This window comes from Artemia franciscana, chromosome 8 (assembly GCF_032884065.1).
Source record: "Artemia franciscana chromosome 8, ASM3288406v1, whole genome shotgun sequence".
Lineage (NCBI taxonomy): Eukaryota > Metazoa > Arthropoda > Branchiopoda > Anostraca > Artemiidae > Artemia > Artemia franciscana.
This window is the reverse complement of record NC_088870.1, coordinates 12,538,881-12,551,287: the sequence shown is the minus strand read 5'-3', so window position 1 is coordinate 12,551,287 and position 12,407 is coordinate 12,538,881. Positions and strand designations below refer to the sequence as shown.

Sequence of the window (12,407 nt, the reverse complement as noted above, 5' to 3'; positions counted from 1 at the left end):
TTTAAAAACATGCATTAGCAAATTAGATTCATATCCGCTTGACCATATAGGGCTCGGGGTTTGGGGCCCGTTATTATGAATTCCCGAAAAACATCAAATGATGCTTGGTGAGGCATTTGCCTATGGTTCCACTATTTTTTATTTATTTTTTTTATATTTATATGTTGCCAAATTTTAAACAGAATTTTCCTTGGGGGATTTGAAACAAAATATAAAAATTAAATTGGTTGGAGACTTGAAAAGCCCCTCAGACAAATAGACTTACACCTTATTAAACAGTTTGCTTCATTATTTTGCTAAAATAAATATCATGATAAGAAGTTTCTTATAGAAATCTAAGAATCTAAGGATCAAGCAGGTTTCCGACTTAAAGTTTATGGACAGAGAAACAGAGGGAATATTTATATAAAAAAAAACTTCTCACTAGAAACTTTTCACCCCTTTTGAATTGCTTATCCATTCACTCAAATGCATAAAAATCTAATTAGGAGGAATTGAGCTTTTCATTCTTTTTCCTACCTTAAAATCGTAGAATCAACCACTTTCTGCCACGTAGACAGAAACGTGGCGTTTCTGTCTCGAAACGCCACGTGTGTCGTGAAGTTCCACAATGCGTGTTACAGTCCCCGTAACATTTGACACCGCTCTGTAATGCTTGGAATGCTTTCGCCACGCCGGGCACGTGCTCCCTGGTATACATGATTTCTGAAAATCAGCAACCTCTTGCTTAAATTTCAACCACAAGGTTTTAAAACCAATCCAAACCTATAAATTCTGGATTTATTGTCTCTCCAGAAACAACCAATGGTGAATTTGCTTTTAAAGTATGTCATAGTTGTAAGCCAATTGGGTTCAAGAAAACATTTTACCATCAAATTACATGAAAGTGGCCTCTCTTTTTCTCTATCGTTGGCATGCAACTAGGGAAAAATCATGGTCCATAAATTGAGTATATGAGCAGTATTTACGGGTAGTTAAGTTTCATGTTCTCAAAAGTGTTTAATTGTCTAAGTTTGGTCAAAGATATGATAGGAATCTGATCTACCAATAATGAAATCATTGTTTTAAAATTGATTTTACAAAATTCAAATTTAAGCATAATTAATTTAATTATATATGTTTTGTTCTTAAGGATTATTCCTGCTATAACTGCCAAAATGTTTATTAATTTCTTACTTTGTTAGTGTTCGCATTGTTGCTCATATTTTTTCCTACTGGAATACAGAACTATATATTTCTTCACTGTTTTAAAATAATTTACTGCCTATACTCAGAATATAAGTAATCAGACTTGAAATATACCAATTACTGTTTTAAGCCCAAGGACTATTGCTTTTAAGCATAATTAGAGTGAACCTGAAGAAACCCAACCTTACTGTATAATTTAACAGTCTAGGATATGTGGAGAAGTTAAGAAGAGCAATATACTCTCATGCAAAACATTTATTGTCATTAAAACAGCTGGATGTGGAGGATATTCCAATCTCACTCCTCCCCCCAGCCGAATCCACCCATGGTTATGATTAATTGCAGAAACCAAATCTGCAGTAGTGCCACTTGGCGGAAATGTCCGGGGGGATGTATTTTTCAAATCTGGGACTTATTTTTCAAAACATCTCCCAAAGGGGGGATGATTACCCCCCTCCAATTGGTATCGCTACAGATATAAGATAACAAACGATGTTTGTTTTGAAATTAGTAATTTCATAAAAACAAAAACATATGTATTGTATTATAAAAAGAAACCAAATCGAAAAACTAATATCAAAAGAAAACCAAAGATTTGGTGCCCAGCCGTCCGTCAGTGTACGCAAAATAACTAACATAAAATATCTGCTTGGACCCATGGAGGATTTTCTGATACCAGCACCCCTGGTTGACCCCAAGAGAACACTTAAATCGTATAAACTGAAGGAACCAAATATTAAACAATCAAAGTTTTTCGACAAAAGAGGATATTTTAACAGCAAAAGACATGCGAATTATAACAAATTTTGCTGGAAATCCACGTAAAAATCCCCCAAACACCCGAGATCGGGAAGGCTTGGCTTCCTGTCAGTGAACACAGAATGAAAGTTTAAGCAAAGTATCTGCTAGAATAAAAATTACAGAAAATTTCCTCATTTTTTTACTTCTGGTTTCACCTTTGATCATGTTACATAATATATAGGAATCCAACCGTCTGGGGCTACACGGAAAGCAGGTCGTCCTTTTCTGGGTTGGAAGGATGTCATAAATAAAGATTGAAAGGAAATGGGAACTTCCTGGAAGGTTGTAAAGAGGGAGGCCTTGAATAGATTAGGTTGGAGGAGGAGCGTGCGTAGCTGTGTTGGCCTCAGGTGGCTTGGTGCTACACTAAGCTATTATAGTAGTAGTAGTAGTAGTAGTAATGACATAGCCAATGTTTTTCTTCTTCTTTTTTTAACAAACTAAAAAAATCTAACAGCGAAATACACTCGACTTATTTTGAATTATCTGTTCTAAGTTAATGAGACGATAACAAAAAACTAATAAGTGGGTGGGGGAGCACCTACTTGTTTATGGCCTCCATGTCTCGTGGCTCTTATGCAAAGGAATGAGGGTAACCCCCATGGTGTCTAATAGCTTACAGAGATTTGTGCCCCATCCCTACTGTCTCCATACCTCTTGGTTTGCGCAAAAAGTTCAGTGAATCTGACCTTTCATGAGATTGAAGAGGCATTGTTATATTGTATAAAAAAGATATAATATTTTCGAAAAACTCAGTAGATGAAAATTAGGGTCTTCAGATTGGAGCAATATATATTAGGTAATTTCATCAGAAGGCCTACCTTTTCTGCTCATCCTAATTTACAGTCTTATTAGGCTCAGTATTGCTCAACAATATTGACATTCTTGTCAAAGGAATAATTAAGAAACTGACGGTGAATCCACGAGACTTCTAATATTATGTAACAAGTTACAGCGACAGGAAACTAATGAAGTGACAAAGGTTCAGTAAACTTGAATTTTATGAATAAAAAAACCCTTGGCACTGGTCAGAGGGAGGGGGGTAATCCTCGCGGGAATAATGGTTCCGATTTGTGAAAATTGACGTAACAATATGATTAATATAAACAAAATCCCTGAAAACTTAAAAAACCTTTATGACCTTTAAATTAATTATGTTACTAAGCCGTTTAATACAAGTAGTTTATAAAACCAAACTTCCATACTTGAAAAGTTTATGCTTTTCACAATATTTCCAAACATGTCACTTCCATCATTAACAAAAAGCCCGAAGGGTGTGTTATCATTGGTATTTTTGAGCATTTGCACAATAAAAAGATTTTTTTTTTCCATGCAAATGAAAATAGATAAATCATATATTACTCCTAAGGTATGTTAAAAGCGATCGTTTTTAATGTTCACTTACAAAGTAGGCTGGGAGGGGGAGTATGCAAGATGGAATTACTCACGTTTTTCTTCCAAACCTTTCAACTCGCTAAATAGCCCCAAAAAGCTGCTTATGGCAGCATGGCACTTCAAGCGCTTACAACAACAGAATACATGAGGTCTTACTCACCTCCCTTAACTTAACGTCCATTCCACTCAACCTCAGTGTATTTCAAACCCCGTTTGGCTCAAAATAAATTATCTTGGTCCCCAATCAACCCAATCTCCTTTTAACTTTTACCCTGTTTATATGAAAATAAGAGCGAACTTTTAATTTAGCCATTTACCATCTCTTTCCAATCTTTTGGTAGTTTGGTTGCCCCAAGAAAACAAAAATCACACATAACTAAAGACAATGGTAACAATTACAGCGGCATACACATCACATACAACTACAGAATATACAGGGTCTTACTCACCCTCCCCCCTCCTAACTTAACCTCCATTTCACTCAACCCCCGTGTATTTAAAATCCCATTTGGCTCAAAACTAATTATCTTGGCCCCAAAGCAACTCAATCTCCTTTTAACTTTTCCCCTTTTTTGCGAGGGTTGAGTTGTAAAGGGGTTGAGTTAAATGTGGTTACGTTAAACGGGGATGGAGGGGTAGTGCTTTAAACGAGGGGAGGGTTTGAGTTAAATGAGGGCTGAATTGCACGGGGATGAGGTGAATTTGGGCTGAGTTGCATCGGATTGTGTTGAAAGGAGGTTGAGTTAAACGGGGATTTAGTTGAATTAGGTTGGGTTGAATGGGCGGCGCTGAACAACGTTGAGTTAAATGATCTTTAGTTGTATTAGAACCGGTTCAGCATCAAGATCAGTTTAACAGTTAGTTTGATGTTTCATCTAAATCCAGCATATCCAGATGAATCCCCCTGTGCATGCTAAAGTCTTTCACCCTTTAGGGTGTCTCTAATTCAATTTGAAATTAATAGTTTGTAATAGATGCTTAATCCCTCGCGTTATAAGATGGGATGCTTGAACCTCATTTAAGGACTGCAGACGAAGAAAAATTGATTGGCTACCGTAGAATTTCCATTCTTTGAGATTTTTATCTTCTTTTGGTAAAAATTGATGTTTTATAGCACAATAAGCAAAAAAAAAAACCACTTTGCTGTGGCATAAATCTTTTTGTTACTTGAAAGGGGCACTGGATATAACAGCTACGTTTCAATTGAGCCCTCTGTCAACATTCTAAGACGATTGGCTGATGCAATCACTCTTGAGACAGGAAAAAGAAGAAGATGAAGGCGACATATTAGTGCATTCCGTACAAAATAGTGATTATCCTTGTTTTTTAAGGGTGTTTTTCAGGTTTTTAAGAACTGTTTTTTGATTCTCCCTTACTGGGTTTCTTATAAAGAGGATACAAACGGTGCGCTTTTCAGTTTAATCTGATTCCATTTTTTTTTTGGGGGGGGGTTCAAAATCTCATAAAATTCCCATAAACATGTTTTTGCAACTTTCACTATTATCATTAATCGAAAAGATAATTACCATTCCTGAATCAGCTTTGAGTGTAATTTTTTCTCATTTGACAGTTTTTTTTGTTTTTTTTTCTTTTTTTTAGCATTTTTTAAACTTCAGGTTACTGTGGGTCGTGGTTAGCTCTCTACAAAGTTGCAGCTATCGCTCCAACCATGATTATATTGACATTTAAGTGAATTGGGTGAGAAAAACCCCATATCCTGCATGGAGGTGTGCTTCAACACGGTAGGATTAAATAAAAAAATCGACTGAAAGTAGGGAGCAACAATAAAACTTGAAACGAAGAGAAATCATTAGGTACATAAGGGAAACTGCCCCCTCCATAATTTCTCGATCTTCCCGTCAAAGTTTCCTAGCATTTTTAAAACAGTTTTTTAGTGTTCTAATTAAACGACACTTGTGTCTCAGGAATCGTTCTTAAAGAACTGAGACAAAATTCGAACTCTACTGTAAAGAGCAGGGCCTTGAGGAGGGGAAAATCCCCCTCATTTACATAATAATTTCTGTCATTTTAAATTTTAATGCTGCTCCTTACTATCAGATGAAAAAAATTATTTTTTATATAATCCTATTATGTAGGAGTATACCTGCATACACGGCAGGTTTTTTTTACTTAATTTCTGATTGTTTTTTAAATAATACCGGGAAATCTGGCTGTGTTTTTTTTTTAATTTTATTGTTGTTATGATAATGGCAGTTTTATAGACTAAACCTGCATATGACATAATTGGAATGTAAATATTATAGCAAATTTTACTGATTTTCTTTTGTAATTTTTGTTTATATAATAAGTTCATTGTCCCTACTTTTATAGCATTAATTGAAAATAAATTACTGTCAAACAAAAGGCGTTTTCCCATAAAATTGTTATACAGGAGGATAAAACCACTTTAGAAAAGAAATAAAAGTTCAAGAATGTCAATAACGTCATTATAAGCTTAATATTTCTTGCAAAAGAGAATTAACACAAGTAGCTGTTCATTAGTTAATTACCATTAGTGGTAATTTCAACTTTTGACAAGTTGAAATACTAATTTTTAATCCGTCTTTAACGAACCATGAAATGCACGTAAAACTCAATGCAATAATATGAAAGAGGGGATGAAGGTAAATGAAGATTGTGTAACACCAAGATTTTAGAGTGCTAATTTTTTCAATAAATCCTGAATGTTTGGAAAGCTCGACGTAGAAAATTCTTCAAGCTACAGTGCATAAAAAAAATTTGAAACTCCGATCATACTTCAAATACCGTCAAGGAAAAGCAGAGGTCTGGCCTTAATTTCAGGTGAAAATTGACCGATTTGAACCAAAATCGGTATTTTCTTGGGGCATCCCACTTTTTGGCTCTTCTCTCGACAGTCGCGTTCACCCTCTTTTGAGAATCTCTTGTATGTCTGAAGAAAGATTTGGACGATTCGGCTAACGAATGTTACCCCTTTGAACTGTTGTCTATATAAATCCATCTTTTTCTTGTTCAGAAAGGGTACGTTGGAATTCGTGGTACAATCAAAGAGAAAAAAAGAGAGAATACTGTCCTATACTTGTTAAAATGTGTGCCTCACTTCTATTGGTTTATATTTTCTATGGCGCTATAGCAGGCCAATTACGTTAAATTATAAGCCTATTTCAGAATGGGAAGCCGAGTAAACCTGTCTTTTGTATCTTTTTTTTACAACAATAATTTAATCAATTGAATTTTAACGATTGCTCCGTTGTTAAAATGTTGAGCCAGTAAAAAAAAAGCGCAGAACTCAATTCATTCTTTTGTGTGAAATTTTAGACAAGAAAAAAGAACAAAAGATATTTGAGTCAAAACATTTTTAAAATTGAACTTTCTGTTTCTCCATTGCGATGCTGTAGCAAACAAGATTTGAAACTATTTGAGCACCAAAAGATATTATACGGATATGGCACGTACGCAGGGGGGGCCTTCGGCCCTCCCCCCGAAACTTTGTGAAATGTTTAATTTCCCATGGTTTCTTGGGATTTCTGGTAGAAGTAGGACATTTATTAGGAATCAAGATACATGTGTGAAGCCTTTTTGGGGGATTTTAGAGCATGCAATTATCCGATCAAGTCACCGCCCAATTATTAACTCATTTTCTGTCTAACTTTTTAACCTCTTTGGAGTAATTAGCAATTGTACTCTTATTTTTTTTCTAAAGAGAGTTTGCTTTCCACAACAAAATAGAATTATCCTTGGTATTGGGGCGTTTATCACCCCTTTTCAGGATAAAGTACAGCTTTTAATGGATCAATTTTGGAAACCATCATTCTTCATTAAAATCTACGTTTTTGCAATAGAAAAACTACCCCACACAGCACCCATATTGCACTGTTAACCCTAAAATTTTCCTTTCAGTGGGATATAATAGATTAATAACTGGTTCTAAATCGCTATGAACATAACCTGAGCCTAAAACGTACTTTTGAGGCTTCAGTCTTCTTCCCCCATCCGCTACAATACTACTGATTAAAGTTAATCTGTATTTTCCGATATACGTGCTTTTTGCATTACTAAATAAAAAAGGTGCTACTCTATATCTTCTGTTTCAAAGGTTTTGCCCCCCCCCCACCCCGAAAAAAAATTCCTGCGCACGTGCCTGATAAGGATATATCATATTCTATGCACCTGCGAAAACTTTGCACCCTTGTTTACCCCATATCTGTGTTTAAACTGACATAGAAAATAATCGATTGTTTAAAAACCAATTTGTCAATTTCTATGCAAAGCCCTGCTCTTATGCGTAATCTCCGTGCTAAAGCAATTTCTCATTAGACGTATCTTATGCCGTTACAAGCAGTTTTTTTTTCATTCCAGATACTAAGAAAACTAGATCTGTCTGACGTATGAATTGTAGAAAACTGGTTCTTAGGATTAAGCTGATGGAATCAGATATTCTATCCGACAAACTTAAAAATTTCTACTATAGCACGCCGAGTTTTAGGGTATTATTTTGCAACAGGTTGCTTTCACTTTTACTGAGTAAAAAAGTGCGTGGGCATGGGATAGTCTATGAAGGATTTTCCCTACTAAGGAGATGATTAACAGCCGGGATTGTTTTAAGAGGCCTAGGGTTGCTTTGAATCTGATCTTGGAGAATATATTTTATTTCTCCAAAGTTTCTTTTAGCTTTAAAGTAGGATCAACTTGGGTGCTTGAATCATGAAGGTGTTATGTCATTTGACGTAAGTCTCAGTGTAAATGTAAACCAAAACCAAACGACGAATTGGTCTCTTAATGACGTTGTTCTTGATCCAAAAGATACTGAAAATTGTTATATAAAAAAATAAAAATAAAAAGTCTCTGCATGTCTTCAGAACCAGAAGAGAAAGTGGACAAATCGACCCAATCGATATTAACTGATTAGTGTAGTTTGATGTAAATATTAGTTTCAAAACATGTCAAATGATTCCTTTTTGGCCTAGCACAACTGACCTGGGAGAACTTATTAGCTAGGTATTTATGCATATACTCCAAAAGATTCTTGGAAAAATTCAGCAACCTCTGAATGTTACCAAACTCGTGTTTCATCGTCATATTTAAGCGAGTAATAAAATAATTTTTTACGCCCAAATGTCTTTTGATGTTTTGGAAGTCCAGAAATAATAATCCGCATTGGACTCGAAACTGGTTGAATACAATAGACCTTTCCACGAGCCAGAGGTGATTTTCAGGGAGACAGGGGGAGCACTAGGCCCGGGCGCAGATATTTTAGGGGTTCAAAATTTCAAATAAATCTTCTAACGGTTATAATCATTTCTTTTTTTTAATTTATTTCTTACTAAACAAAGTAGAGGGAGTAGTTGATACATTAAAGTAGTTAACATATTATTAAGTAATTAATGAAAATACGTAAATTAAAGTAATTAAATAATTGGAATAATATTTTAAAAATAAAGAATATAAACTATTAATTAATTAATAAATTGGTTTTTGTGCTAAAATCTGACCTAGAAATTTTGTGGGACCTAGAAGGGGGGGGGGGCTAATCAATATTTTGCCCCAAGCGCAAGAGAGACCAGAACTGCCACTGCCACTAGCCCTAATTGACGATTAGCATTGTTAACAACCAACAAGAGGAGAAAGAAAATGATGAAAATATTTGGAATTTTTTTTCAGTAACGTTATTTTAGCGTAACTTTAACAACGCTGAGTCAAATGAATATTTGTTGAATAATGGATTTTCATGGTAAAAAGGTTTTTTCTGTAGAATTCTACCATTAAAGAAATGTTGTCTTTTTTGGGGATATACCGAGATGTACTGTCAAGTTGGCATTTCGAAAAAAAAGGTAAAAAAAATATCTCGTTGCAGTTAACAATATCAATGATTTTGAAAAAAAAAACTAATTTAAGAGCACAAAAGGTGAACTTTAGATCATTCAGTGTTAAAATTAGGAGCTCGACTCAAACTGACTTTATTAGTAATTCAAACAATGAAAGCTAAAGATAATTTAGATGTTTAAAGTAGACATCCCAACTTTTTAATTAAAAAAGTAATAAACACCGAAAAATGTTTTAAAGTCGAACAGTAGCCGTAGTCTGTTATGTATAACATTGACTGCGATAAGGCAAGAGGGATGAATTGTTAAGTGAAACATGAAAGTGGAGATAAGGAAGAGAAAACAAAACAAAGCGTATAATAAACTGGTGGTAGCTTAAAGATAATCTGTAATAGGCAGACTACTTTTATCCACTTTTTTCTGGGTTTCTAAGGGGAACTTTATGGTCTCTTACCCTTCAACAAATGTCCCTTGCAGCAAGCTTAATAAGGTTAACCAAAAGTAGCTATCGCATAAGTTCAAACAAGTTTGTCTCGATTTATAAATTGGATTCATACTGACGTTGTTGATTGGTTCTTCTTTCATGTGCAAAAAGAGATATTTCATTTGAAAAAAGTCAGTTATAGAATCATTCAGAGTTAAACAAGTTCAAGAGGAAAAACTAGATTCAGAAAATGGTCTATACTATTTTACCTAAGGTATAGTTTTGTATATATATTAAATCTACCAATACTTTTTTCGGTACTTGTATGATTTACGCCCTACCTAATATTCTTCTAATGTTTCTCTGAAGCTCAATCCCAATGAAGTATACCAAACTAAGATAAAAAAAATACAATACTTTAGAAACAAATTTGGGCTCTATATTTGAAAGGTAGGGGGTGGGGATAAAGTATAGCGGGTTTACAATCCTAATGTGTTAGGTACATTTATTCTGTATATTATGTAGTAAGAGTTGTTTTCTAACTTCAACTGCTCAGATACTTTACCCACTCCCCCTAACGTGCAAATATATAGCCCAAATTATATATTTTCTATCTGTTTTGTCACTTCTATTCGTCTTGTCTCACGCAAAACTGAAAGAAACTAAGGAAAAAAGCCCGGTTCTATAATGCGTCTATGAATGAACAACTTGAGCGGTAGGGCGTATATCATACAAGTACCCTTTTTTATAATCTTAAGAATCATGCGCTCTTCTTAGACTCTGTTAAGCTAGACCTCCGGTACCAACGCTCCGTAGAGTGCTGTACCAAATATTACCCATGGGCCATAGTTGCAGATCAAACCAAATGATTACGGTGATGGGTTTGGACTTGATTTTAAAAATGAGGGAATTAGTTCAAGCTTTATTTGTATACAAAATTTTAGAACAATAAATCAAGATCGGAAATTCCTTGGCCACTGTTATGCAACCGAAATGTCCAAAGATATTTGTTGTTGTTTCGCTGACAGATAAAAGAAACTGCTCCTATCGAACTGATATTCTTGCGTTATAAAAATGCAGTGTGGTCTCGGAAAATATCTCAGTCTTTACATACGCTCCTGTTCCAACAATAATACTTACATTTCCTTGGTGATGGCATTGGGTCTCATATAAGGGTCAATGAAGATGTAAGTGAACTGGGAGTCTTTTGTAATTTGACTGCCATAATTTTGCTTTGCTTTTTAACATTGTATGTCCTGCTTGTCGGTATCTTGTATGGCTAAGTGAACAAACGAAGAAAAAATCCCTCAAAAAGTATATGACAACCCCTTTACCAGGGGTGGTTATTTTCACATAAAACGACTCCTTGGAGACAGGATGATATCCAGGATGATGTTGGTGGTGTCCAGAGAAAAGTTAATTACAGCGCTCCCCTTCCGACTCAAATATAAGCAAAAAATGCCGAATCAAAGTGAAAATTTTGATCAAAGTGGGCAATCTCCCAGCCGCGGCACCTCCCTCCAGCTGCGGTGCCTGCGGCAGCTGACCCTGCTGTCCCCCTTCTAGGAACGGCTCTGAATGACTATGGGATGAAAAACTGGTCTCTTCACTATAAACCAGACTCTTTGGTTTGATCTTTTTATTTTCTTATTTTCCAGGGTTTAAATGGCCGTTTGGTTTTTGCCATTGCAGCTGCTGCAATTGGATCAGGCTTCCAACATGGTTACAATATTGGTGTGGTTAACGCACCAGGAAAAGTAAGTTTCAATTTTATTATTAGACGCAGTTGATCTAATTTCTAAGATGATTGTTTATTTTTTCTTTAGAAGACTTCCAGTAGATGACAATTTGCATCCCTGCACTATAAAAAAAGGAAAAACTAAAACTTAAATCGTAAACTTTTTCGCAGACTTTTTCACGGCTATAGGATTTATTATTTAATTAAAGATAAGTTTGAAACTAAAATATAAAATCAAAAATAAAAAGTTTATTTATATGTAAGAATATATATTTGGGCTTGCTTGTCGCAGTTGTATTTTCAAAAGGCCCACAAAGACAATAACAATATAGGGATTGCGAATTTCAACTTTCGGGTTTATTGGATGGAAAACGCTTTTAGCAAGTTTTTAAATAGAAAAACCAGGACGAATATCCTTCGACAGGATAAAAGTTAAAGATTTTTATTTAATTTGTATTTAAAATATTATTGATTTTTATTCAAGTCGAGGCAAAAATTATAGTTTTATGCAGGAAATCGTACGGGTGCTAGGGGAGAAAGAAGAGAGGAGAAAGAGTGTCCGCCAGTAAGATCTGCTCCGTTGCTTTAGAGTGAATATGAACTTTTCTTAGTATTTTCTCTAGTCTAGGCCTGTGCTCGAGATTCTAGAATGATGCCTATTAAGCTACCTAACTGTGAATAAAAATCCTATTTAAAAATCACGGCAGAAATCAAAGTTCCCCCTCCCTATATCCTGTTTATATTCTGTTATATCTTTGCTATATTTTTTAGTTTCTAAGAAGGAAGAGTGAGAGGCTGATAATATAATTGCTAAACAAGTAAATCTTATTTGTGCTTTCTCATAGAAATTTGTGTTGGTGTTTCAGCGTTTAACTATAGAAACGATGAACAGAACTTTTGGTAAAGGTAAAGCTAAAGAACGTGGCATTAAACTTTACAGTCCCTACCGGCGGTGCTGATCTCCGTTTCTTGGCCCTTCAACCAGGAAGTGTAATGGGGGGCTGGGGGGCCAACCATCCTATGCTTTCGCACACCCTTCCTGTTTACCTTCCCCAGATTT

General features: G+C 35.1%; 1 protein-coding gene across 9 annotated transcripts in view; it reads left to right on the top strand.

The window, feature by feature from the left end:
• The window catches only part of LOC136029997 (solute carrier family 2, facilitated glucose transporter member 1-like), a 109,540-nt gene that overhangs the window by 56,448 nt on the left and 40,685 nt on the right, over positions 1-12,407 (top strand). For 8 of the 9 annotated variants that reach the window (XM_065708592.1, XM_065708591.1, XM_065708597.1 and 5 more), the window contains one exon: positions 11,268-11,366. In XM_065708592.1, the coding sequence (XP_065564664.1) occupies positions 11,268-11,366 (99 nt within the window). Of the gene's footprint in view, positions 1-9,755; positions 9,884-11,267; positions 11,367-12,407 lie in introns of those variants that run through there. The other variant, XM_065708596.1, reaches the window with a different exon arrangement.